At 39.4% G+C, this 26427-nt stretch overlaps 2 protein-coding genes across 2 annotated transcripts in view; one reads left to right on the plus strand and one right to left on the minus strand.

The window, feature by feature from the left end:
- The window catches only part of LOC104162011 (netrin-4-like), a gene marked incomplete at its 5' end in the record, with an annotated part of 44897 nt that extends 31000 nt beyond the window's left edge, over nucleotides 1-13897 (plus strand). Inside the window, 5 exons of the mRNA XM_009700638.1 lie at nucleotides 7123-7336; nucleotides 8099-8235; nucleotides 9256-9324; nucleotides 10457-10627; nucleotides 13761-13897. Of these exons, the coding sequence (XP_009698940.1) occupies nucleotides 7123-7336; nucleotides 8099-8235; nucleotides 9256-9324; nucleotides 10457-10627; nucleotides 13761-13897 (728 nt within the window). The remainder of the gene's footprint in view (nucleotides 1-7122; nucleotides 7337-8098; nucleotides 8236-9255; nucleotides 9325-10456; nucleotides 10628-13760) is intronic.
- An 11697-nt stretch (nucleotides 13898-25594) lies between these two features.
- Nucleotides 25595-26427, minus strand: part of CHCHD4 (coiled-coil-helix-coiled-coil-helix domain containing 4) — a gene marked incomplete at its 5' end in the record, with an annotated part of 7882 nt that continues 7049 nt past the window's right edge. Inside the window, 1 exon segment of the mRNA XM_009700639.1 lies at nucleotides 25595-26427. This exon segment is cut by the window's right edge and continues 17 nt beyond it. Within this exon segment, the coding sequence (XP_009698941.1) occupies nucleotides 26317-26427 (111 nt within the window).

Consider the following 26427-nt stretch of genomic DNA (forward strand, 5'->3'; position numbering starts at 1 on the left):
AGGCACAGAGACACTAATGGTTGTACACAGAGGGTGTACAACCTCTGGATCAAGGTAGTTTGCACTCAGCCAGTCTGGAACCTAGCCCAGATCTCCCTTACTTAGTGTAAACATTTCCTGAGTATCCTGCCAGGCTTTACACATCTGATTCCATCTGGCATCTATTTGGGAGGTTGCTATTTCCAACAATATGCATCATTTCATTTCTCCCTTTGGACAGTTTTCCTTCCCCATAGCTCAGACGTCAGTTGCCAACACAGAGAACTTCATCCTCTGTCATCTATACTCATGCCCACTGACATCATGTACTTTTGAAGCTTTCCTGACCCTTTGATGTTCTTCATCAAGATTCCTCTTAAACACTCAGGTTACAAAAACTCCTCTCCCTAAGACTGTATGGCCTGTGATACTGCTTAAACTTTCTGTCCAGTACACATCCTATGTTTCTGCTCTTTTGTGTTCTTTCCACTGGATCTTCGTGCCAGCACAGACTGCTCCCACATGACCCCTTCTTTTCAATTTCACAATGTTCATCATAGAACACTGATCAGCAGACAGGGCTGGGAGTGAGCTTATCTAAGGCACCCTGTATCCCATAGTCTTCTATGGTGGCCCATTTCTAGTCCTGTTTCTACTCTGAGCAGATTTGCTACAGGGAATTATTGTAATGAGAATAAATTGTTGTGCCAGAAGATTAGCTTTCAATGTCACAGTACCTGAAAGAATCTGTGTATGAACTTTTGTATTTAACAGCAGAGTGATGGTGTAGTCACCAACATCATGTGTAATATTAGATAACCACTAAAGTCAAGGAGCACTGGAGAGCAGCGAAGAGGAAAAAACATTGTTTGAAAATACAGCCTATCTGTGTGGAAACCCTAGAACAGTCTGCCTGGATGAAATCAGACCTTGACTCTGCCTCTTTTGTCTGGTCTGGTTACAGGCCTCTCAGTACCTCCTGCCAATACTCTGCATAGCAAAAGAAAAACTGTTTAGAAATTTACCTTGTCGAAAGAGCTTTATTCCTATCGTGCCAGTCAAGCACAATAACGTTCTTTTCACCTGGGAACATGCTGCTGCCAGCAGAAGGCCCCCAAATGCAGTTGTTTCCACTCTGTTGCATGCTCAGGCCTAGATAGCTGCTTTAGCCACCTGAAAGTTACATTTTTTTCTAGGCTCCCTGTACAGTCAGTGGAGAAACAGGGGGACCTCTAGGGAATGATTTATTGCAGTCTGATGTAGATGCCTGAGATAGATGAGCTGAATTGCCCTCCAGAGGATATCTATTTCTCTTCCTTGACTTAAGAGGTATTCTGGATCACTAGCCTGCCCTAGAGCTTCCGTTGGTTGAGATGAATCTAATGAGTTTGATTTGGCATTATTGCAAATAGGTAAGCATGACCCTATCTGTGCATGATTCAAGTCAATGAGACCTTTCACAGGCATGTAAAGGCATGCATGAATGCTTGCTATATCAAGATACAAGGAAAGGGTATTGCAGCTCACTCTAGAGAGCCTCAGTTCTTACAGGAGACTGATGCACGCACGATGCTTGTACCTGCATGGAAATAGAGGGGACGCTGCAGATAAAACTACAGAGTTATGAGAAACCTGGGAGGGGGGTGGTTAGTCTGTGCCTTTTCTCTTTTACATAAGGCGACGAGGAGAATTCCCACAATGACATTTGACAAATTACCCTAATAGGGTAGTGTTTTGTATGATGAAAGAACTGATCCCCAAACATTTCCCCATGTGGTTTGCAGGCAGTGTATAAGCACGCACTTCATGTTATGCTATACCTCTGCAGAGAATTTTCCAGGAATGTTTCACTACTTTGGTTATTATCAGTGACAGCAAAACCAGTGCAGACAGGCAGAGTTGTTTTGGTTAGAACACACAGTTTGATAGAGTTGAAGACTTCACTTCTAGAACTCTCATCAGCTCCTTATGCCTAGAGCTGATATTAAACTGAAAGGCCTGATACAGGATGTAAGCTAGAGGCCCTCTTCTCCATCTTTTAGGTTGCAAAACTTGCATTGCTTTTAAACTTAATCTAGTGTGGTCTGAGTAAATTGTTCAGGTTGTGTGACCCTAAAACCAACTCTGGCTACTCAGTAAAAAATCAGTTACTGTTTTGAATATTGCTAATATGTAAGAAATGAGACAATTAGACCACCAAGTACGTTTCTGTCATACCTCAGCCAGCTGATCATAAATTGAAGAGCTGCCACTTCTGGATTAGCATGTTTGTGAGGATTTAAATGTACCAGTTCCAGGGCATCATCTCACTTTGAGAAAACCATGCAAACAGTGCCAGTCTAACAACACTAATTGAAAAACCTACCCACTAGGCAAGTGCTGAAAAGCAGTAATAAACTGCAAACAGCAGACTGAATGGATGATTTTGGTGAGAGAAATCTGGTCCTCAGCTTCCCATTTTGAACTCAGAGGAAAAAAAACCCCTCGGAGATCAAAATTTGACCCTTGTGTACAGTAGATACTGAGCTGGGAAAGGAAATCTGATGAAAAAGCTGAATGAAATGCTGTGCTAATCCCTTTGAGAAAGCACGCTTGAAGAGTGCTCTGCCATCCAGAGCAAAGTCTAGGTTCAGCTGTGACATCCCCCTCAGGCTCCCAGAAAGTTAATAGGACAGTGCCCAGGCCCAGAAAGAGTCTTTAAGCATTAGTCATAATAATGAACAGCATTCTCTCTTAATCACTGCTAGGAAAAAAAAGTTGTATAACAATTGGATGTCCTAGCACTATACAAACCATCCTTTGCTGACCCTCCAATGTGAGATTGCAAAGACATTCCCTTGGAAAAAAAAAATATCTGAAATTTGACATGTAAGTGTGAATCTGCTATCCCTTTTTGTCTGCAAAGGTAGCCTGCCTCTGATCCCTTTGCTTCTGCTGTTCCTAGCAGTTGGAGATGAATGACAGCCAGGTTGTGTGTAGAGCCTTGTTTTGACACTGCTTAGATCCATGTTAAAAAAAAAGGCAGGCATGAAAAGAGCCTCAGAGCAAGGCACACACCTGCCTGTTATTGGGGGTGACAACACAGGATTAAGTAGTTTGGATATAGGCTTGTATGGGAGCTTTGACTCAGAAGCCTAATCGTTTCCTAACCAATGGTTAGAAAAGCTGCTGTATCCTTGGCTCTTTCCTGTGGCTTATCTGGAGGCTTAAATGATCCTTCTGAAATGGCACCATCTTTTGTACTCACCCTTTGCTTAGCTTAAAAAATAATGCAGGCATGTAGACCCATTAAAAAAGGTCTCCAGGAAAACAAGCTTTTTTACTCTAAGCACAAGGGTTGAAAATTAAAATGTGCCCAGATGCACATGCACACACACACTCTCTGAAAAGCTCTGCTTCTCATCCTTTTACTTCTGAGCAGAGGGAGTGAACTTTTAATTGTACTATCACAAAGGCCTGATCACATCTTGGTTCAAAGTCTGTCTTAATCAGCCCTGACCACACACACAGCTGTCTATCTTATTTCCTTGATTTAAGAAGCATCATTGGCTAAGTCAATCCCCACATCTGATATGCTTTAAAAATTGCCCCAATTTGGTCATATGCTCCAAAGATGCACATGTATATATTTCAGATTCAAAAGGCTTTGTTTGATTTCTCATTTTGCATCAAATAACCAGAGTCTGCTCATAGCTATATCTTATGAAGTATTATTAGACAGAAGTTTAAGGCAAGATACCTCAAAGTCCACTGAATTACTTGGAGCACTTGCTATTTTCCTGTAAGTTGGGACCATATTGTTACAACCAATATTGTATTTTGCATCTGTGTCCAATTACACGGGAAAGACAGCTGTGCTGAAGGCAGACAGATTTATTGAGGACTTCAGTGGAGACTGCTGTATGAATTATTCATTTTTCATTATTCCTTGTCTCCTCCTTTTTACAGTAGTTTCTGACAAAACAAACTTAGGAGTGAGACTAAAAGCCAAGAGGATGCTTTATGATACTTCATGACCGATTTCCAATTCTAAAGTACAATGATGAAATTTTTCATTACACTGCTGTCAAGGGGAGAACCCAAATAAACCAGCAGTCTCTGAGCCAGAACTGTCTGCACACCGTCCCTAACATAATTGATGATGCCTTTGACAAACAAGGCCATTGTCATGTCGGCTGGTGTTTTGTTAGACAGGGAGGTGGATGGAGAGAAAACTAGGGTTTGCCAAAAGAAAAGAAGCAAAAATCAGCACGGAAAGATGCTGTGTTGTCAAATATTGGGAAATGTAAAAGGGTGAGTTTTGGAAACTTGATTTTATGTTTCTGTAATTGTGAGGTTTATCTGCAAATCTGTGGTACTATTAAACAGATAAAACCCAGTCATCAGCAGCTGCCCCTTCAGCATGTTACATGTGCATCTAAGGTAACTCCCAAAATAAGAGCCTACAACTGGGATTTTGGCCGTAATACTCTGGAAGCCAGACAATGTACACACCCAAGCTGAAATGCTAAATAAACACAGACTGAGTAAAGTGTTTGCAAGCCACTTGTATAACTCATCTGAAAGTGTTGTACGTTTATTGATTCAGCTTGCTTTCTGAGCCACTAGGAGCTCGGTTTCTGATTGGGAATATGCCCCCACAGTTCATTTGGGAACATTAGTTTTCCTGAACTGTAGACCCCCCCCCCCTCCCCCAAAAAAAAAAAAAGATACTTTTTTCCCTACCTCCTTGTCAGCTTCTGCTGATGCTGTCAGTCTCTGTCCTGTAATACTTTCCCTTAGGGACAGGATGGGAGAAGGTCTCATCTTCCTGAATCAGGATCTAGTTTCAGTTGGTGATAGGTAGTCTAATGATGCTAATGATTTACCCATCTGTTATGTGACCCTACCTGATGAAACCTGAAATCCAGAAATAAGATGGGAATAAAGACAGATCCAGAACTTGCAGAAATATAAGAAACTTAAGGTGAAAACTCCACAGGTAGATCCTACATACAGAGATATTAGTGAAATCAGAAACCTGGATTCAAGCCAACCCAGATGTTGGCAACCTCTTACTACTTGTGGCTCAGACCTGTTTGCAGTAAGGGAAGTGTGTGTCTCCCCTCCTTATCCCTAAATCTGACATCCATTTTTTTCAGTGAAAGACAGAACTAAGTGTGTCCTCTTTTAGGATGATTTAGTCAACCCTGCAAAAATCTGGGCAAAAATAATTCAAGTTGAGCAGCAACAAATCAGAACTTGCCTTTGAAACTGTCAGTGCTAATGAGCACATCATTGTTACACCTGCTCTCCAGAACTGACAGCAAAATCCCTGGGTTTGCTCCCAAAGTCAAGACTGTTTTGTGGCAAACAGGCGAGCCTGCTGCCATCCGCCAACCAGCTCATTGTGTTGAGTACATTGCCCATGACAGCACGCTTATTTTCTGTCCTTAGGCTATTGTGCTAGTGTCCCTTGAAAACAACGGACTGAGATCCATCTACAGCAGAGTGTAATAATATTATTAAAAATACTGGCATAAAGAACACAGGGCATGGTGAAAAAAATAACTATGTAGTAAGCAGATCATAAGAGAAATGCCCTTTAAATAAAATTGCTCACCCTTTTTCTCATACTATTTTCAAAAGATACTTTCTTGAGCATCAAATATGATATTGCAGATGAAAGTGAATCTGTCCCTGCTACACTTAACACACTTGCCCCTTCCCCTTGGAAAATGATGTGTGGAATCAGAGTGTTCATTTGGTCTCTTATCTGTGAGCTCATGAAGAAAAGTAGTTTGATTAGAAGTCATGATGGGCAAACTTCAAAAGCTTTGGAGATCATGTTTGGTTCAGATAAGCATCCAAAAGGCTGGCCCCTGATCCAAGCTATCTAAACACCTTGTGTGTCCAACATTTAACTGAAAATCTCCGTTAAAGCAGCTCTTAGCCACAAGATTTTTATTTCTGTCCTCTTCCAGATGGATGAAGTAGTGATGCATTTCCTTTTTAGTCTCTGCTACAAGCAAAAGCCAGGGCACGCTGCTTTGTTAATACAAAAAAGAGCTGAAATATGAAGGCCTGGGGTTCAGCTCAGTTCTCATTTTAATGAAGCTTGTTTGAATACCAGAAAGGAGTGAGTATGTTTATTGCTTGTATTTTACCTCTGCAGAGCTGTTGGCACAAGGCTTGATCATCTCAGCTAGCCTCTGCCCTGATGGAGAGGAGTCAACTGTGGTGGCTTTGCACCACTATCTGTGTGTTACTTTTGACCTCACTCTCTGATGCTGTCACATTGGGAATGTACTGGTCGTGGGGGATTACAACAATTTATTGTCTGTGAAGGCAGAGTTGCCTATAGGAGCTGTAACCATCTGTTTTACTGCCAAGTTGCCTTGAGTTGCCAGGCTGGTGTCAAACTGGCAATAGCATTAGAAAGATCTGGGCTTTTTCCCCCTATTTGCTCATCTCCAGCTACATGTAAAATATGTCTAGTGAGTTTAGAGATCTTCTCTCATTCTGTCTGCCTACCTTATAACAAATCTGCTGGTGTATTTGTACAAAAAATTTCATCAGCTTCCTTACACACATACAATACTGCATGGTGAGATACGTCCCTTAGAAGTCACTGGGAGGAAATTTGTGGACCTTTTGGAGGCAGAAATCGAAAAAATGTTTCAGGTCATCTGAACCACCTGCATAAGCCGCTTCTAGCCCCAGAGGAAACAGTAGTCTTGTGATCTCTGTGTTCATAGGAAAGACAATGTAGGCAATAGCTATCATTTTTTAGCTCGTCCACGCTAGTGAATCTTTTTGCAAAACACTTTAAAAGTGAATCACCTGCAAGCCCCGTTAAAAATACACAGTGGAGGCTTCCTGCTACTGCTTCAAAACCTTGTATGGTCAAGATTTGTGTCAGAAGAACTGACTTTCACACTTAAATGGGTCCCAGTTGTACTTGTTTTGCTGCGCTTAATGAGTTAAAAATAAAACAAGAATAATATTGCAAATGTAGCCTGACAATGCAATGTTTACCAGTTCCGACTTAAAACTACTGAGCATAAGGAAGAGCGCATGAGCTTATCAGCCTTGCAGAAATGTCTCTTAACCAGATGACCCCATGGCGCATAACCTCAGTCACCTCTTACCGTATCTCCATAGCTTGCACCTGCCAGCCAATGGGTTCAGTCAACGCAACTTTCAGCAGAAGCTGGCGATGCCACCCCAAGACGGGATTCTGCTACTGCAAGCCAGGTGTGGCGGGCCCCAACTGCGATAGATGTCTCATGGGCTACTGGGGCTTTGGAGAAAATGGCTGTCGCCCTTGTGACTGTGCCAGAGACTGCGACCAGCACACTGGAAACTGTTTCAATGGGTAAAGAAGCCCTCCTTTGGGTTCACTTTGAGATGGGATTCTCTGAAATGAAAGAAAGATTAACTGAAGTCCTGCAGCAATGACAGTAATTGGAGGGTGTACAATCATTTGAAAAAGTGGCTGTAAATCATAAAAGGTTTCTTAGATTCCATTCAGTGGCTGGGACACTTTAAAGTCCATTGTATTATCCAAGGGGATCTTGAAATGATGACTTTTTGCAGTAATAATAGGCAACTCCACAACGCCATGGAAATATGTACAGCATCTTTAAATAGACCTGTTTGCCTTAGAATAGATGGAAGAGTTTGGAGAGCTTGCTTCTCATCTGTGCCCAGGGTAAAATGCACTACAAGGTCTCTCTCTTGTTTCTAGAGGGCAGGCATCTGTACCCCAAACATGCATTAATCAGTATAGAAATCCTATGATTTGCTGAGTGACTGCTGTTTTATGGGTCCTGCAGGTGTCCTCAGTCCCTAGTGACATCAAGTGGTCACTGACTTTGAGTTACTTAATTCAGTAAAAACAAACAAACAGAAGCAAAAAAGGCCCAATACATAGTTAAAATGCTAAGTCAGCAGTGGTAAGGCCTAAATAAAAGCCTAGATTTCATGATCCCTCTATATGGCATGAAGTCTTGTCTTACTTGCACTCCCAATCTGAAGAAAGCAGGCTCATCTCTCTGGGTACAGCCACATGCTACAAACATCTGCTTCCCACCCATCTCACGTCCTAACCAAGTGTTCTGTTTTGTGTGTCCCCCAGCTATGACAACGAGCCGTTCTTTAGCATCCCCATTGGGGGACGAATCCCTGACCTTGTGCAAACTCCAAGCAATGAGAGTGAAGAGGAGTGGAAATGGAATGACCATGAGCAGGGATTTTCTGCACTGAGGCATCCAGGTACAGCCCAGAGTCCGCGAATGTTTAGTAACTTCACTTACTGCCAGTTCTTTCTTCCCTCCACCATGACTTTAACTTCCCCCACTCATCTCTAGCTTGTCTGTCCCCCATCTGCTGGCAACACCTGCTAATCTGAACTATATAGGTGACCACTACACTCACATTATTATTTTCCAAACCAACTGGGCTATCCAACTGTGGTTTTTGAAACTGGTAAGTTATGAATAAGATTGTGTGGAAAAAATACTCTCCTTTTGTTGTCATAATCACAGTCATAATGCTTATGATTTTACACAGCTCCTTCTCAAGCATTCAGTTGCTGTTCAGAACTTTAAATGCTGTTTGTAAAAAGATCATGTCAGCCATCCCTGAAATGCACTACCTCTGGGGTGGAATGCAAGTGATTTTAAGAGTAAAATATTCCTCATGGCACAACAGCTCAGGAGAGAAAGAAAAGCATACTGTATCCAGCTAAAGTTACAAAGTCAGTAGGCTTACAGAATGAGGTGGAGCCTTCAATATTTAAATAGTTCTCAGTTTTGCTTGCCATGAGTGAAGGCCAGCACTTACCAGCATCAATGGCTTTGTAAGACCCAGAGGTAACAGTGCCACCTCTTGCATATCGACTTTTCTGAGAGGGATATTACCTTAGTATCAGCAAGGATCAGTATTTCTTAGCTTATGGGATTGAACAAGGGTATTATTACTTACATGATTTACGCTTGGATCTGTTTCTTACAAATTGCTTTATTAGTGTTAGTTTATTAACTGTACAATATACCCCATGAGAGCTGCATTTTACTTGACAGTACTGATCAGATTTCAGAACAACTATTGTATCATGTAACAAGAAACAGATTTGCAAGTAACTGAGATCACTCTCAAACTTACTCTTAGGGTCCATCCAGATTATAAAATCTATATACATATAACTTTGTAACTGAGTATCATTTGCTTTGCTTTTCTCTCTCATGTCCTGGCTCTTCTCCAACCCTTTGTGTTCTGCTGTTCTCCTACTAGAAAAGTGTGTGTGCAAAGAAAAGGTGCTTGGAAGCGTCACTGACTTCTGCCAAATGAAATATGCTTATGGTAAGTGGGTAACATGCCCTCAAGGTATGATAATTTCACAATGTTCTCTCTATGCATGTTATTAGCTGATAGCTATGAAAAATGACAGGACTGGCTAAGTCATGGAACAAGAGGTAGGATTTCTTCTGCCTTTTTTGTCTAGTGACATGTCCAGCTTCTGATTAGAACTGAATAGCATCTTTCCTGCAAGGCCCTGTGGTGTGTCCTTTCCACCCAGTTAGCTTCCCTCTTTACAGCTGCGGGAGTGCTAGAATTGCAACTCACTGGAATGGTTGACTTCTATATTAAGAATAAATGATGAAAACCTTGTATCTAAACTGCCATTGTTTTTGCACTCATTATGCAGGTTCAAATGGCCATGCTTGTTTACCAAGAATGTATTTAATACTGTCATTTATGAACACCTGGTTCATGCCAGAAAGAAGCAAGAAAGGAAAGCTCTGGGATCCAAAGGTTTGATGTGCTTGTGTCATGACACAGTGAGGCTGATCTAGATGAGATTACCCTGGCAAAAATTTATGGGATCCTATTAAATTAAAGGAACAGAAATTTATCATGGCAACCAGATGTTGGGCCACAAAACAAAAATGCTTTTTCTGGTTTGTTGTGCAATCATGGAATTTTAGCCATGTGACATGCTTGCAGTCTGATGGGAAACTTCTGACTTCCTTCCTGTAGAGCAGACAGTCCCTTCCCACAGGACAAAATCTTTGAGAGGCCAGTGTTAAAGTTCAACACAATTTTCAAACTGCAAAATATAAAGCCTAGAATCAGTGCACTTAAAATCAGACTGTTAGCTACTGATCTATTTTTTCCACCCTTCCTAGATACACATAAAAGTGCTTTCCTATGATTTCCAAGCATTTGGCATCAGCCCATTAAAAAGTAGTTGTTAAATAACATGGTGAAAGGATCAGTTAACTACTTCAATAGAAAAATCTAGTTTTTCTTCTCCAAATTTATTTAGAAGAACCACGACTGAAGTGGACAAGCACCAGAATACACTTTCTGTGTAACTGCAGTGTTTTTTCATGTCTTCTTTCAAGGTGTTAAATTCTACCTTTTAGCAGCATAAACCAAAATTCATCTAGAAATTCATTGTTGGTCTCTATCTTGGTATGTTTTCTGGCAGTGATAAAAGCAAGAATCCTATCAGCTCATGACAAAGGGACCCATGCAGAAGTTGTTGTGAAAGTGAAGAAGGTCCTGAAATCAGGCAAAGTGAAAATTGCTCGGAGCAACAGAAGCATTTACCCAGAATCCTGGACCAACAGGGGATGTACATGTCCCATTCTCAATCCTGGTAAGGACAAAATGCTTACCAGGTATTTTCCTTCCCCTGTAAACAGTGGTCATAATTCATTATGAACATCAGTGTGGCTACGCCACACTTCTCTTCAGTCTTTCTGGGGCAGAGTTCTTTGATTCATTCTCACCAAAGAGGGAGTCAATAGACAGCTGCCGTAAAAAGCATATTCTTCTCAGAGAACAAAGTAGTTATACCGAAAAGCCCAAACCTCCTAGAAATGTTTTACTTTCAGTGACTTTATTTGATCTTCCAGAATATTTGTGACGAGAAGAATGTTTGTGAGAAAAGGGAATCCCTGCATCTTTATGTCCAAAGACTTTTCTTCCTCACTCTGTATTCTCACATCATGCTTTACTTCTTTTTGGAAAAACTAGACATTATTATGAAAATTTTGGAAAGTGGAGGGAATCTAACTTATTCTGTGTCTTTGTAATGGTTTCAAATAATGAAAAGTAAGTTTTCCTTCTTTCTTCTACCACAAGTTCTAGCGCATTCAATGGCTTGTTCCGTCAAAGCCTAAAGCTGACAACCTGCAGCATATCGGACATCAATCATGGGTGGACAGAATAACACCAAATTAATTTAATTTCAAACCAAGACAGACAGAAAGCTTTCATAATCAGAAAAATAATATTTTAAGTAAATAAAGAACATCTATTTATAACCAGTTCAGGATATGTCTCTAGATTTGCTCCCTAACCACATTCTATCAGAACGATCCATGTTTCTTCACTTTTAATTATGGGAATCTCCCTGCAGCAGTGGAATGGAGAAGTAGGGTAGTAGAAAGCAGCAACTTTCTCCCCAGCTCTGCTGCAGGCAGAAACACTACACTATAGACTGCAAAGCTCCATAATAGTGCTAAATAATGCTATAAGTGGCTGAGCAGATACATTCCTCAATTCAGCCTTCCCTATTGCTGCCTTTCTTGCGCTACAACTTAGTGGACCACTAAGAGAAATATGTTTACTTGATCAATAGCTAAAATCTCTGGATAATCTCAGAATCCTGCAAATTTGAGCCTGGACTCTATTTTTTCAAGTAGAATCATAGAATCATTTAGGTTGGAAAAGGCATTTAAGTTCATCGAGTCCAACCGTAAACCTAACACTACCAAGTCCATCCCTTAAACCATGTCCTTAAGTGCCCAAGTGGATCCTACGGGTCTAATTCTGACAGATTTTGATTACTCACAGCTTTTCTTCATATCACTGGAAGTTCCAAGTCTTTGGGACCATGTCCTGGGATCAAATCCCACTAAGACAAAGACTTTGGGTGTCATTTGGGTGACCAGTAGTGTGTGCTGGGGATCATGTTTCATTATTCAACTGTACACCACAGAAAACTGTGACTTGTCATCATTCTTAAGGCAGCACCTGGTAGAAAAATTACCCTATGTTTTTCCCTCTGAATAGATTAAAAACATATCCACTGAGTGAAAAGAATTCCTTGTGATTCACTTAAAATGTAAGGTTTAATCTAACCTTTAAGCCAAGTTCTCGGCTACAATTAGCCACATACAAGAGACAGCTGTTTTAGGAAAGGCTGAGCCAAATCAAACTTGGTACAAATTTTTCCTCTTATGGCAAAATGATCTGTACTGTGTCAGAAACAAATTTTGTCTTCCATTATCTGTGCCAAGTGAAAGACTGCATCTGAATTTGCACTGAAGTGTAATATGGACACTGAGCTGTCTTTTCATATAGTTCTTGAATTTGCACATAAAATTTTTGCTTAATGTAGTCCAAATGAATAAGGTGTTTTCCTTTACTTAAACTCCAGTGGCACAGTTGTGCATAATTAAGTACTTACCAGTGCTCCCTGTGAAACTGTGGAAGCCCTGAATCAGACATGAATAAAACATATTGCTTAAATATGATGAGAGTACATCTGATCCCACACAGATATTTGAAGAGGGAAAATATCACAGGACATTTTTCTCCTTTGTACCTCTCTAGCTTTACTTTGCACCTCTCGCAAAACATAGGGCCAAAGACATATGGCTCAGAAATTTAGATGCTAGAGATACAGATGTTATGCCATTGCCTCTTGATATAAAGCTATGGACAGGTCCCAGCCACTGCAGTTCTGCAGATTTCAACATACTGATTGACTGAACGCCTGCCCCAAGATCACAGTATACCTTGACTCATGGTGGAAACCTTATTTTTTTCTCTCTTCTTGGGGCTTTTTACACCCACACAGAGTCACAGAATCATTGAGGTTGGAAAGGACCTCTGGAAATCATCTAGTCTGCACCTTTACCCTCCTTTCTATACAAACATTAGCAGTTGCTTCCCAGCACACAACTTTCAAGAAGGGCAGTAGTGGCAGGAGGGGACAAAGGCATAAGTAGCAGCCACCAGATCCCTGCAGAGCTGTGTGCAGAACCTCACACATAACTCGCCCTGAGTGCCTCTCTGTTTCTCTAAATTCTGATAAATGAGGGAATTTTACTTACTATGGTTAATACAACACAAAGAGTGCTTATCCGTTTACTAAGGCAATGACATGATTTTATCAGTAGTACTTGTTTCTTGTCTCCATGTGTAGTTACCCACTTTTTTGTTCACAGACCTCTTTTTTGAGGCCCTGCTGCTATCTGTATCTTCGGATTATAATCTATGAAGTCTGGCTTACTATTTTCATATATAATACCAGCTTCCACATCTGTTCAGATGGAATTCTGCTACTCATCATACCTATACAAGCCATCAGTAATGCTACTGCAGCACATGGAGTTAAAATGGCTTAAAACAAAAGTCAGACAGATCAGACTCAAACCTGGTCATCTGCATGTGGAGGTGTTGAATTTGTAAGTGGTAAGGCCACTGGAACTAAATCAATTTGTAGCTGTAATTCCTGAGCATAATCACATGACAACATTGAATCTGTGTGCCCAGGAGTCAGCATTGACAATATCCACGTGAAAGTATGAGTATGTATACACATAAGATTGCACATGCATAAACTGGATGAAGCTGGCTAGGATGCTATGTGCGAGATCCTTATGAAACAGATAAATTCTGCATTCAGTTCTTTTTTCTTCTATTCATTGACTGAAGTTTTTTTCTGTTGTGGTTTTTTTTTTCTTTTCTTTTTTTTTTTCTTTTTTCCCCCATACTAGGTACTGACTATCTTATAGCAGGCCAGGAGGACTCTAGGACCAGCAAACTCCTTGTGAACATGAACAGCCTGGTGAAACCCTGGAAAGCGTATTTGGGAAAACAAGTATCAGATATTCTTCGAACTGGGTGCAAATAATTTCTGCTTCAGAAGTTACAGTGCTGAACTTTGCCTTTTAGTAACACTGCAGTGAAAGGTGTAGCTAGCTCATGCACTTCCATTCGACATGCTCCTAGCTGAAGTGATGAAAGCAGACTTGCCATCCTTTCTCCTTTCGCATGCTTAGACAAGAAACTTGGGACATGACTACTTTTTTCAAAAAATGCACAGCCTTATCATACAAAATTAACTAGTGCATCATACATAGGTTACAAGTCAGTTCTTAATTTGAGTCTGATTCCACACACCCAGAAAATCATTTTACAAGGCAAAACTAAAGATATGGATTAGTGTTTCCATACTTCAGGTCAGTCTGATATTACTATGTATAAGCTGCTTACATAATGCATTCATTAATTTGGTGTAGGTTTCTTTATAAGTGACCACTAACAGGCAGCAATTTCTTTCAGCTTTACAAGTGGCATAATACTACACAAGCATGTCAAATAATACTTATTTAAAAGAGCTCAGATTGATTTAACATCAGGCTGCAATTACGCCCACATAACAGGTTGCTTTCTAGAAGGCAATATTATGCCATTGCTGAACAGAAACAAACTAACATGTGACTTATCTTGGGACAGAGTCCTTTATAGATGTACACTGCTATCATCAATATTTAGCGCTGAGGTCTGCTGCAGAAACCACCTTGGCTCAAACTTGATTCCAAATCCAACCCTTGCTCTCTAAGGTAATTTTGTTCTTTGCTGTAGTACTTTAGTCTGTAACACCACGAAGGTTTCACAGTGATTACCGCTAAAAAGCCTTAATGCTAGGAAAGAGCCCAAACATGTAAGGAACTAGCAGCTGCTCTAATGTTGAGATTGTAACACTATGAAAGCTACAAGGCAGAAGCAGGAGGAGGTAAATGGATTGGCTGGGCTGTGTATTAAATGAGGTAGCTATAGTTCCCGTGGGAGTAACCTGGCTATTTGAACTGTGCTCAAGACCACTGCCATCTGATAGCACTTAGTGCTTTCATTCAGCTTTATTTCTCTTGGTCACACTTCAGGTTAAAATACTGAAGCTAGGCTTCCTTCCCATTGTGCCTGAGGATTATTTTTCCCTCCACAGAACTATAGGAGTGGTAACATCTGCACTCTAGGTAAAAATAGATCTGTTCTGCAAAAGCATTCTTCCTAAATCAATTTTACCCTACCTTATAGTAATTAAGAGGTAGGTACTTAAATCATTCCCAAACACAATATTTTGAGGAAAGTGTAGTTTAAGAGCTGCATCCCCTGTTTAAGGGCTCATGATCAAATGAAGTTGGTTGGAGCACATGCCCTCTTCAAGTAAAGCAGAAATTATAATGAATCAGTCTTCTTTCAGGGGGTTACAGGGAAAAAGCATGCACACATACTACTTTTGTATATTTCTATTCCATGTCTATATTTTTTTTAAAATTTTCAGGGAACAGGAGATATCTTCATTTAGCACTGACTGGCACATGGAGTATCTAGAAAATCTTAATACTAATGCAGAATGATGGAAGTCCCAGTCTACAACTCAGGCCAACAGTTTCTTCCCTTTATCATTGGGAACCTGAAAAAAACCAGCTTCTCTCATTCCATTTGTTGCCATTTTCCTTTTAACTTCACATTGGTCGAACAGCAGAAAAATCCTCAGCTCATTTGGAAATGGATGACAGGCAGATATCTACAAAATAAAAGCCACACTTTTTTTCCCCAACAGTGAATAAACAGTGTTTCTTCTTCCCTCCTTTTCAGGAAGTCTCCCCTCCTTCATTGCCATTGCTTTCCTTTGTTCTCTTCATTATTTACTTGTTGTTACCTAAAGTGGTATCCAACAACGTGGCATCTCCAACAAGCTATTTAATTAATGCAATAAAGTACTTTCTAATCAAGGAATTTGGCTTAATTTGACATGTCAGCTTACAGAAATTAAGAGCATAGCAACTGCTTTCTTTACTGTCTCCAGAAGCTGTCTCACAACAAAAAGATTGACTAGTTCTCTTTCAAATATCAATCAAAATAAAGATGTGTACATGAATTTACAGTCTGTTCTCAAAGGGCCTCTCAGAACAAATGAAAATCAAGTGTAGATTTAGAACTAAACTAAGGAACATGCTTTTCAACAGAGGCCATTTTACCTGCAGGGGATCTTATTTAATGCTGATCATATTCCATTTTGGTTTACAGTCAGTACTATATTAAAGCAAACTCCCATATTCCACTTTTTGCGCCAGACTGGTGATTTTGTGGGAAGCATAAACATCTGCATACTTCCTTTCTGTGGCTGAAAGGTTTTTTTTGACATGGTCATTTACAAGCATTTCTAGCTACCGCTAGTAGAATACTATTTGGAACAGGAACACTGATTCCCTGGTGTGTTCTCTTGGGGCCTGCTATAATACAGTGACTAATAACTACCAAATGCAAACACCATTGTATGCAAACAAGATAGTCATCAATGTATCACACATTTCAGATTATCTCAAAAGTAGGCAATACATACATAGACTTCAGAGAAAAGTGTAAAGCAAGTAGAGTGGAGGAACCCAAAAATAGTCAGCTAATTTCTTCTCCTCCTTTTAATTTCTCATTCTTTTTGAACCTCTAGTTTACTTGCTGGTACTTGTATAGCTAAGTCTACTTCATTCCCTCAGTTAGAAACACTGTGCATTTTTTTCCTACTACTAGCTCGTGTTTAATGGCTTTGCTCTACAGAGTAGCAGGTATTCCATAAGCATGGAATTTAATTTGAAAGTGAAAAATGAAAGCACATTAGGAGTCAACACTGCAATTTGACTTTTTATTGGTATCACTACTTCTGCTAATTGGGTATCTCTGAGTTGACAGAGAAGAAAAATAAAAGAATAAAGTTCCAACTCGCACAAAGCTACCATGTGCAATCTCTGTTCTGCAGTGCTACAATCCAGGTAGCCTATCTGAAAAGAAGTATCTAAACAGAAATGAACTGCATAGATCAAGTTAGAACAGCTATTGATTAAAGAAGAGATGAGAAAGTTCAAATTCATCACCATGAGGTTTTGGAAACAAACCCAATTATTTTCTTGTGTACTGATACATTAAATGAAGATGAGCATGAGAGTGAAAGACGACAACTGTCTTCCTAGTAGAAGCTGTTATGTATTCCTCAGAACAAGCAAATGAGGTCATACATAGTAAATTAAAAGAACTACCACAGAAGGTATGGTATTCCTGTACCAAAAAATAATCGTTTTGTAGGCCTGTTTACAATATCACATACCTTGTGATCCTCTCTGTGACTATGTGTCTTAGGTGGCACAGTAGTACAAAGAATACCACCATGGGAAAAAGGATGCATTTTCCCAATACAAAAGTGGCTGGACAGCCTCTTTTAGTAAGTCTAAAGTGGAACCTGTCTTTAAAATGGCCACATGAACAACCCTACAGCACCCAAGCAGCAGCAACCACAAACCAAACAGTAGCAATGGTGTATTACTTGGAAATCCTGCATAAGGATGAAAATAAAAGTCTTTACCCACAAGAAAAGAAGTCTGGAAAGCTGTGGAAAACTTATACTAGGGCAGGTGATCAGCAGAGGGCAACAAAGAAGATGAGAGGACTGGAGCATCTCCCTTATGAGGAAAGGCTGAGGGAACTGGGTCTGTTCAGCCTGGAGAAAAGACGACTGAGGGGGGATCTCATCAATACTTATAAATACCTTAAGGATGGTTGTCAAGAGGATGGGGCCAGACTCATTTCAGTGGTGCCCAACAACAGGTTAAGGGGCAACAGGCACAAACTGAAACACCAGGAATTTCCATCTGAATATAAGGCAAAACTTCTTCACTTTGAGGGTGACAGAGCCCTGGCACAGGCTGCCCAGAGAGGTTGTGGAATCTCCTTCTCTGGAGATATTCAAAACCTTCCCGGATGTGACCCTGTGTAATTTGCTGTAGGTGACCCTGCTTTGGCAGAGGGGTTGGATGAGACGATCTCCAGAGGACTCTTCCAACCCTGACCTGTCTGCGATTCTGTGAAAGCTTGAAGCAGAAACACATGCAACTTTTCACAGATAGCAGCAAACTCAGGTTTGCTGGAGGTAAAAGTAGTTCTAACAGCTGTGCAGCACATGTATCCATGACTACATGATCATTCTGGCAATGTGGACCCTTAAAGCATCAAAGTAGTTCACTAAATGGCCATTGCGAGTGCTGAGCCCTAACTCCAATGTACCAACACATTGCTACTAACGCTTCTCCAGCTTCTGCTCTTGGCAAGCAGCTAAGAAGGAAAATGCACCTATGCACAACCTTTGTGCACTGCTCTTCTGAGTGGCTCACTGCTATAAAGAATAAGTTTTCTCTGTAGCGTTTACCACGTCTCAATTTTTCCAAGCTGCTTGATGTAAGCTTTCTTTGAATTTATACAATTCACATGATGTGCTCCCTCTAGTCCCCCTGACCTGGAAAAGTTAGTGTGTTATTTGTTATGTGTTGTAGCACTTTTTTTTTTTGTACTTAAAACTTCAATTAAAAATACTCAGACACTTATACTGATGTGAGGTTTGGGATCTGTTTTTAAAATTTTAAACCATGCAGTCCTCAAACCACACGCACATTCTTTTTAAGTTCATAAGCCACAAACATTCCAAACATCAGGTTCTTGCTTCGACAGCATTAGCACAGAGTCAGGAAAATGGAGAAAAACATTTAGCTAATAAGGCAACCATGACATGTTATTTTTCTACTGAGCAACTTATAAAAAAAATGTACATTTGGTATAAGAACATGTACAGATTAGAAACACAAAACAAGTACAGCTAATTTATGTAAATGACATGTTAATTCAGTAACTGATCAAAACCCAATCCTGCAAAATCTTACATGTAGGTGCTTGCAGGTGCTCAATTCCTAAAAGAAATATACACATGAAGTTTTACTGGTTTGAGATCTAACGAGGTCTAAAAAAAATACCTAATACATCCTAAAACTGCTCCTTTACACAGACCTGATTTGTGGGATAAAAGGCAGGAACATAGAAATGCATGACAGGTAGGTGGAAGATGCCCTACCTATAAATGCTCAGAACTTAAGTAGATAGAAGTCTGCTCGTGTCAGTCTCCATACTTAAAATCAAGCCAGCGTATTACAGAGACTTACCCCTGCAACTCTACATTCTAGCTGCACTTACTCTTCAGGGTCCTGTACAAGTTCTTACCTTACCTGAATACTTCTGTTGAGAAAACTGTACCTCTAAGACCCAGTCTTAATTCTTCACACATTAATAACATTATAAATATGGCCATCATTCTTTTGTTTTGCGGCTTAGTGATGAGAAACACTATGATGTACCACTTTCAAATGCACAGGTCTGAGTCTTAAAAGAGACTTCTGAACCAGGAGACTGTCCTTGTATACTGGTACTAGATAGTAGCTTTATGTCAGGTGTAGTGCTTTCATGACAAGTAACACAGGCCAACATGGTACAAGTTCTGCTAGCCCAGATTCTCAGGCCCTTGGATCTTCTGCATTTGAAAAATCATGATTCTAGCTCTGAAAATATCAACTCCAATTCATTTATAACATAGCCTTTATAGAAAAAAAAAATCACAAGCACGGAGGATATTTCAGCCGTTAACTGTGCAGGTTACAGCCATTAATAACATCTGTATGCACTCCCAATATAAAAACATAATGGTTATCAACTGGACTAATTCTAAATCAGCAGTTTCACACACAGCATAGGAAATGCTAACAAGCATGGCATCCAAATATCAAATTCTGCCAACCTTTACTTGTTCCATGCAGGGCCAAACTGGAAGAAAATCAGCTGGATCCAACCTAATTCAGTAGTTTAGGTTCTTTATGTTGCAAAGAGAAGGAAGAGATAGCCCCTTGGACCAGGTAAGGGAACTGAGCCGATACTTCTAAGGAGAAATATGACTGGCTGGAGGGGAATGGGAAGCAATACTAGTATTTGGGGGCATATGAGAAGGGGACAAGATAGAAACCAAAGGAACAGGGTGGAGGCAGCAACACCCTCATAACACTAAGAAAAAGGTCAGAAACCACAGATATAGAAATCTAACACCCCTCTCCCATACAGCACTCCATGAAGGGAATGAGTGCATTATGAGGGGATGCTTTCACCTTCTTAAGAGGCATAAGGAACTTGTTACATTCAGAAGCAAACAAATCAACTGGAGCTGTCATCAGATCTGGTACATCAAATCCTATAGCCACTTACCCTTCACATCATTGTCGCAGCATCTGGATTAATCTGCAATGTGCAATCACTACAAATCTTCCTGTGCTCTTTGTTTTGGCTATAACAGGGCCTTCATGAGCTGTCTGCTCACAGATATATCAATACCAATTTGTAATAAGCTATTTGTAAAAAACAACAACAAAAATCAAACACCCCCCCCCAACCCCAAACCCCACAAAACACAAAAAAATCCCAGCAAAAACATTTCTTCCTGTTTTAGAGACTGCCCCTCCATTCAGGCCCTGACTGCTGACTGTAGCTCATGCTAAGAACATGGAATTCACTGGAAGAAACATACACACAAAAAAGAAGAGATAAAGGAAAAGTCCAAGGATTCTTGAGGAAAGTAGAGTCAGTAACAGACAGGTGAAATATCACAGCCCTACATTAGGCAGCCAAGGCCATACATTCTGCTTCTGACACCATTGGGTGAAATTGCCACCTCAAGTTTATTTTCCTTGAATTAGGAAGCTTTTTTGTATATCAAGCAGCAAACACTGCACTCTCCGCAAGCAGGTCAAAATATTTAATAATTTCAGTTAAATTAGCAAATGGCAGAAAATTAAGCAATATTCTAAGCATTTCAGTGTGTTGTATGGGGCTCCTTTCAGCAGATTTAAATGCATGAAAAGGCTGTTGCAGCTTGAACCACTGGATGAATGCGCAGGGTACTCTAATCATAAACCCCTGTGCTTCTGGCAGCGATGTGTGCAAAACCTATTGCAAGCTTTTACCAATGCTATTAACATGTTAATAGCAGCAGTCTGAACTGCTCAGGGTGTCTTAGTAGAGAGAGTTACGAATTACATTTACTAATATTTCAGTATTTCAGCAGTCTTTGACCTATTTCTTAGCCTTCATACTACCAAGATACATCAACGTTTGAGAGACATAAGCTGCTGCTTCTTCCATGCTCAGCCACAGATCTGTATGTCTTGAACTAGAATTCTAGTCATCTTACCCCATGCAGTCAGAACTAACCTACAGCGAAGTACACAAAAAAAAAAGCTTAACATCTTACTGTTTCAGGCCTTGAGAACCTCATGCTCTAGCTATGAATTCACCATCAAATTACCTAGTTTGACATTTTAAATAACTTCACACTGATCCATGAACCATATTAGGTACTATCTTGCATTAGTGGGAAAGAATTCTAACATCAGTGTTGCAATCATTGCTGCAGTTCTCCAGTCTTCCTCTGTTGGGTGGGCCTTCTCTCAAGTTCTCAGTATCACTAACAACATCAGCTCCAGAGGGGTTAAAAGCAGTTGAAAAACTGCAGACAGGCTGGTGCTTTTCAACAAAATGAAGTCATGTCCAATGAATAGAGCTGATTAAGAATAAATGAGAAACTCCTGGTAGCTTCTCTACACTGTTCCACGCTAACACTCCTAGAATTTTAATGAGAAGTAAAACAAGAGTCTAAGAAGCATATAATATCCTTTTTTTTCTTCCCTAGGAATAAGAAAGTAGGTTCCACCTATTTAGGTAACAACTTTCCTCAAAGAGATTCATTGACGTGTGATCAGATAAGTGCCTTAGATGAACAGGAGACATTGCTGTAAAGCTTAACAAGGACATTCTCAATAAAAACCGCATAGGATATAGATCTTGTTTCCAACACAGCCCTGCCAGATCCCCAGATCTAATGATCCTTAGAATAAAATGCAAGATAAACATCTCCCTCTAGACATCGTTGTGTACATCGTTCCTGTTGTAGAGAAGAAGAAAAAAAAAAGGTCATTTTTGGACCTGAAGCAAGGTTGTATCTCTAGGAAAGTTACTAAACACAAGTTAAAAGTCTTTGAAACGCAGGAACGCAGGTAGTCTCTACTGCAGAGAAAAAGCAGGAAAAAATTAATGAGTAACTTTTAAACACATTCTGAAAATGGAATTTTATCTAATCTTAACTACTTTTCAGTAGTTAAAATATATTCTAAAATATAGTTATGTTGAAACAATCAGCTATGAGAGAAGTTTTATAGGCAATCTTTATCCGCATCAGGAGATGTGACACATGCTCCACTGATTCAAGTTTAAGTTGATTGCAGGAACAACCTCATCCTAACAAGCAAGTTATATACGAATTTGTGGCCTGCATCATGCAGGGGTTCCAGCCAGTTGATAACAGTCCTACCCAGCCTTCAAAACTATGGCTTGTTTCACCACCGCATTAACTCCAGAATTGCAAGGGTGTGCAACAAATGAAGAAGAATGATTGAAACTGAAAACTGAAGTATTACATAGGAATATTGTACAAGGCAGTATTTTAAGAGCAAGGATAAAAGTCTGTAGGATGAATGTAATTAAAACCATCTCTTTTTATTCTAAAAAGTAAATGGATAAAATCCAACTGGGATTATATCTGCACGTAACTGTTTGGGCTAAGTAATTCATATTAAAAACATATTCTACTATAGAAGCACTTCATGCCTTGTTAACAGTTCCTTTTAGCTAAACTCTAATAAACATTTAATCACACTCAGCACATCCGTTTTTATAGGACAGAGATCAACTAAAAGGTATAGAATTAAATAAAAAGCAATTATTTCCTAATGAAATTGTTCCTTCTCTCCACCAATGACTACTTTTGACTTGATATACAAAAGCACCCGATACACCATGCATAGAATCATTACAAGATTACTCCATGCAAACAATTTCTCAAAAACATTTGAATCTACTACTCCCCTCCCAAGAATCAGTAGCTCATTGATGGCAGATAGAGAACCAAAACATTATTTATGCACCAAATGAGAAACACATTAGAACAAGACAGCAATATGCAGCTGTAAGTTTTGCATCCAGACAACAAAAATGCAACTTATCATCTGCTTATTTCACAAGCTTGCCGCATATTGCCAGGGATCATTTTATTATCTTCATTACATACTAAAATAACCACTGATTGATTTTTAGACTTAAAATGGGAATACACAACTGTAGAGGAAAATCATGTAAACAAAGCAATGCTGGAAAACATAATAGAAACAAGGAGTTACATTATCTATACATAGACAACTGCATTAGTTTCCATAGCAAAAAAAAAGAAGTTCCAGACAATTTATTTTTTCCCCCCCATTCATCTACAGTTAAAAACAAGTCTGCTACTAGAGATGGAAAAATCTCCATGTAAATTCTGTAATACTTTCAAGGGATATGAAAGACAACTTGACCCTAAAATTGCATCATCAAAAGCAGCTGCAGAGTCCACACTGAATAGCTTTTCTTTCTTTACTTTCATGGGTCTAAGGAAATGGCAATATGCATTTACTGTCAATATACCTTCTAATTCCTACTCTTTCACTGACGTGCAAGCTATACTACATAGTTGTCACGAACTTAAAATCCAGAAGAAAGTCAGTTCATTTTACTTAACGCATCAAAATACAAATTCCATGGCAGGAAACGTAATCTAAGAACTAAACCAGAAAACAGGAGGGAGAGTACTACGTCTCAACATATAGCCCTAATCCCTTTTCAAACAAATCTTTATTACTGTTTTAAGTTTTTAATGGTGAAAAAAAAAAAAAAATCAGTAAAAAATAGAACAGGCTGGCACTCATAGCAGGCACAGAAGCAACGGTAGGGGGGGAGGGGAGAAAGAGAGTCAGTGAGGTGAATGAGAAAGACTTGATTTTTTTTTTATTTTCCAGTCCAAATCACATCACTTCCACTTTTAAGGGATTATCCAGAATGCAAATATAGTGAAGTGACGACAGTTATGCTAGTTTCTAATTTGATAAGGACAGGAGGAAAAGAAAGTGATAATTTCCACAAAGACCTCTTCAGGATTAGAGCTATAACTTCCTTTCTCAAAACACCTCAAACATCTTACATAGTTTTTCACAGTTTCTCATATGAGGCCCTTACACATATTCCATATTTGTACTGGATCTAGCATAACAGGTTACCAAGCCACAGCAGACACAGAAAGAAGCAACTCCATCCTAAACACACCTTCACATATGTTAGATTCTATGCAGCAAGTTCCCTCTGTCAGTATTAGGTTCAGGTTCCTAGCTACTGTAGGACCAGGATTCTTGCATTTTATGTTTTGTACGCAGATGCTATAAATACTGTTACAGAGGATAAATCCAAAACCTGTAGAGCATTGAGACAACGTGGGAAAGAAAAGCACAGCAGAAAAAAAAAATACGAGGTAAATCGTTCTTAGAACAGAGCACTCCTTCACAAATGGCTCTTGCTTCTTCACAAACAACGCATTGGATTTCCATTTGAACAACCAAAAGCTTGGGCGCACGTGATTTTTTTTTTTTTATTTATTTGGTGCCCAGTGTTTATCTGATTGCCTAAGATTTCATTTTCATGGTCCAATTGCCTTAGTGCCAAGGTTTATCACTGCTGGTTTTGTGCCCATTTACTCAGGTTAACTTGGCATTTGTCTTCCTATGCCTGAAAGAGTCACACTGAGAAGCTCTGTCACATTTTGTTTCTTTGAAAAGCAAAGAGATGCTGAGAGTACCTGCTATCCATGCCCTCAGAACTAAGTAGTTGTCAGCCACTTAATTGCCTACAATTTTTTTTGAAGATCCAACAGCTGTACTGAAATATAAACAGCTCAAACACACCGTAAAATTTAACAGAAATTCCCCTCATTCAGAAGCATCATCATTAACACGGAAACAACTTATGCAAACAAGAAGATACCAAAAGATTATATGGAAGCAATGTTGCAGAGCACTCAAGACTGCTGCTCAGAAGGACAGGCAAGTGCTTAAACATTACTAGACTTACTGGGTCGCATTATTGCCACTACAACTTTTTATGCTTTGGTTAAGTTAACCAACACATAAGGAGAGGAAAAAAAAAGCCACAAAAAACCCTGCAATGAACAGTTACTGAAGCCACAGGTACAATTTGTTTTGTAATACAACTCTCACTGCCTACATTTTGCTAGGAAAGAAGAATGTAGCATTCCCTTATCCACACGTATTAAACTATAGTGAATTAGTATTAAATTACTTGCACCTCTAAAGTAATTTTTAAGTATTTTAACAGCTGTTCAGGTCCTCTGTAGTGCTGGTTCATGATCCAGTCTACTATACCTCCTGAAAACACTTTACGTTTTTTATGCCTTCCTACCTGGGGCTGGGGAGAAAAGAATGGGACAAGAATACAAATCTGTCAAGTGAGAGCAACTGATCTTCACAACTCACAAATTGATTCAAAGTCTGCTTACAACACAGAAGGGTTATCTCAAAACCAAGCAGTGTTAACAAAAAAAACCAAACAAACAAACAAACAAACAAAAAATCACACCACACAAACACAGGAGATTTCAATGAAGATAAAAAGTATTTGCTTTTTAATATGCACTTAAGTCACAGTATCTGTTTTGAGATCATTACACCCGGTAACATTTTCATTATATTCTTGAAGTATTTCACAAGAGCCCATCTATACACTGAAGGAGCAGGTAATAACTAAAGGAACTCAAAACCTGTTGTTTGAGAGCAGAAATAAAGCCAGTGACCAACATTCTTTCCATTCATCTTTATCAATGGTTGCACAACACATAATTTTTAAAAATGCAAAACCATCACAGTAAGTAAATTAAAATCAAAAGGAGATACGCATTTCAACATTTTTCTGACAGTCCTTACCTGGCGCCAGTAGTAAAATGCAACCATAATCTAATAAGACCATTTGAAACTATTTTACAAATTCTAGATGTAAGCCATTTTCAATGTCCTGTATCACTCTCGCAAAAAAAAAAATCTTTAAAGGAAAAAACAATCATTTAATGCAATTTCTATTAATAGAACAGAATACATTAAAAAAGACAGCTATTGATCAGAACACAGTGAAATGAAAACAGACCTGGTGTGTTAGTGGAATTTTAGTTGAAAGATATATTTAAAGACATTATTCAAGTCAAAACTCAAGGAGAACTTGAGGGTAAAAACCAGCTGTTAAAGTATTAACTGTGTCTGATAGCAGGGTACACAGTACATATACATACTCTTTCTTTTTGCAGTACCTATTTGCAAGGCTGTAGCACTGAGATCTCTCCTTTCGCCATAAATTATTTACTATGATACAGTGTATAGAACAATGGTGAAACATTTCTTTACAACTCAGAAGACAGACATACTGCAAAAGTCCATGTCTCTGAAAATGAGAAATGGAGACAACAGCCTCCATGCATCTTCATTAGCTAGATCCCTTCTCCTCTTTGGCAGCAGAAGCCTCCATAGGAATAGCTTCCAAATCTTTGCTTGACTTCTCTTTTTCTTCATTTTCATCCTCTTGAGGGTAAAGATC

The sequence above is a fragment of the Cariama cristata genome, unplaced genomic scaffold, assembly GCF_000690535.1.
Source record: "Cariama cristata isolate BGI_N322 unplaced genomic scaffold, ASM69053v1 scaffold165, whole genome shotgun sequence".
Classification (NCBI taxonomy): domain Eukaryota; kingdom Metazoa; phylum Chordata; class Aves; order Cariamiformes; family Cariamidae; genus Cariama; species Cariama cristata.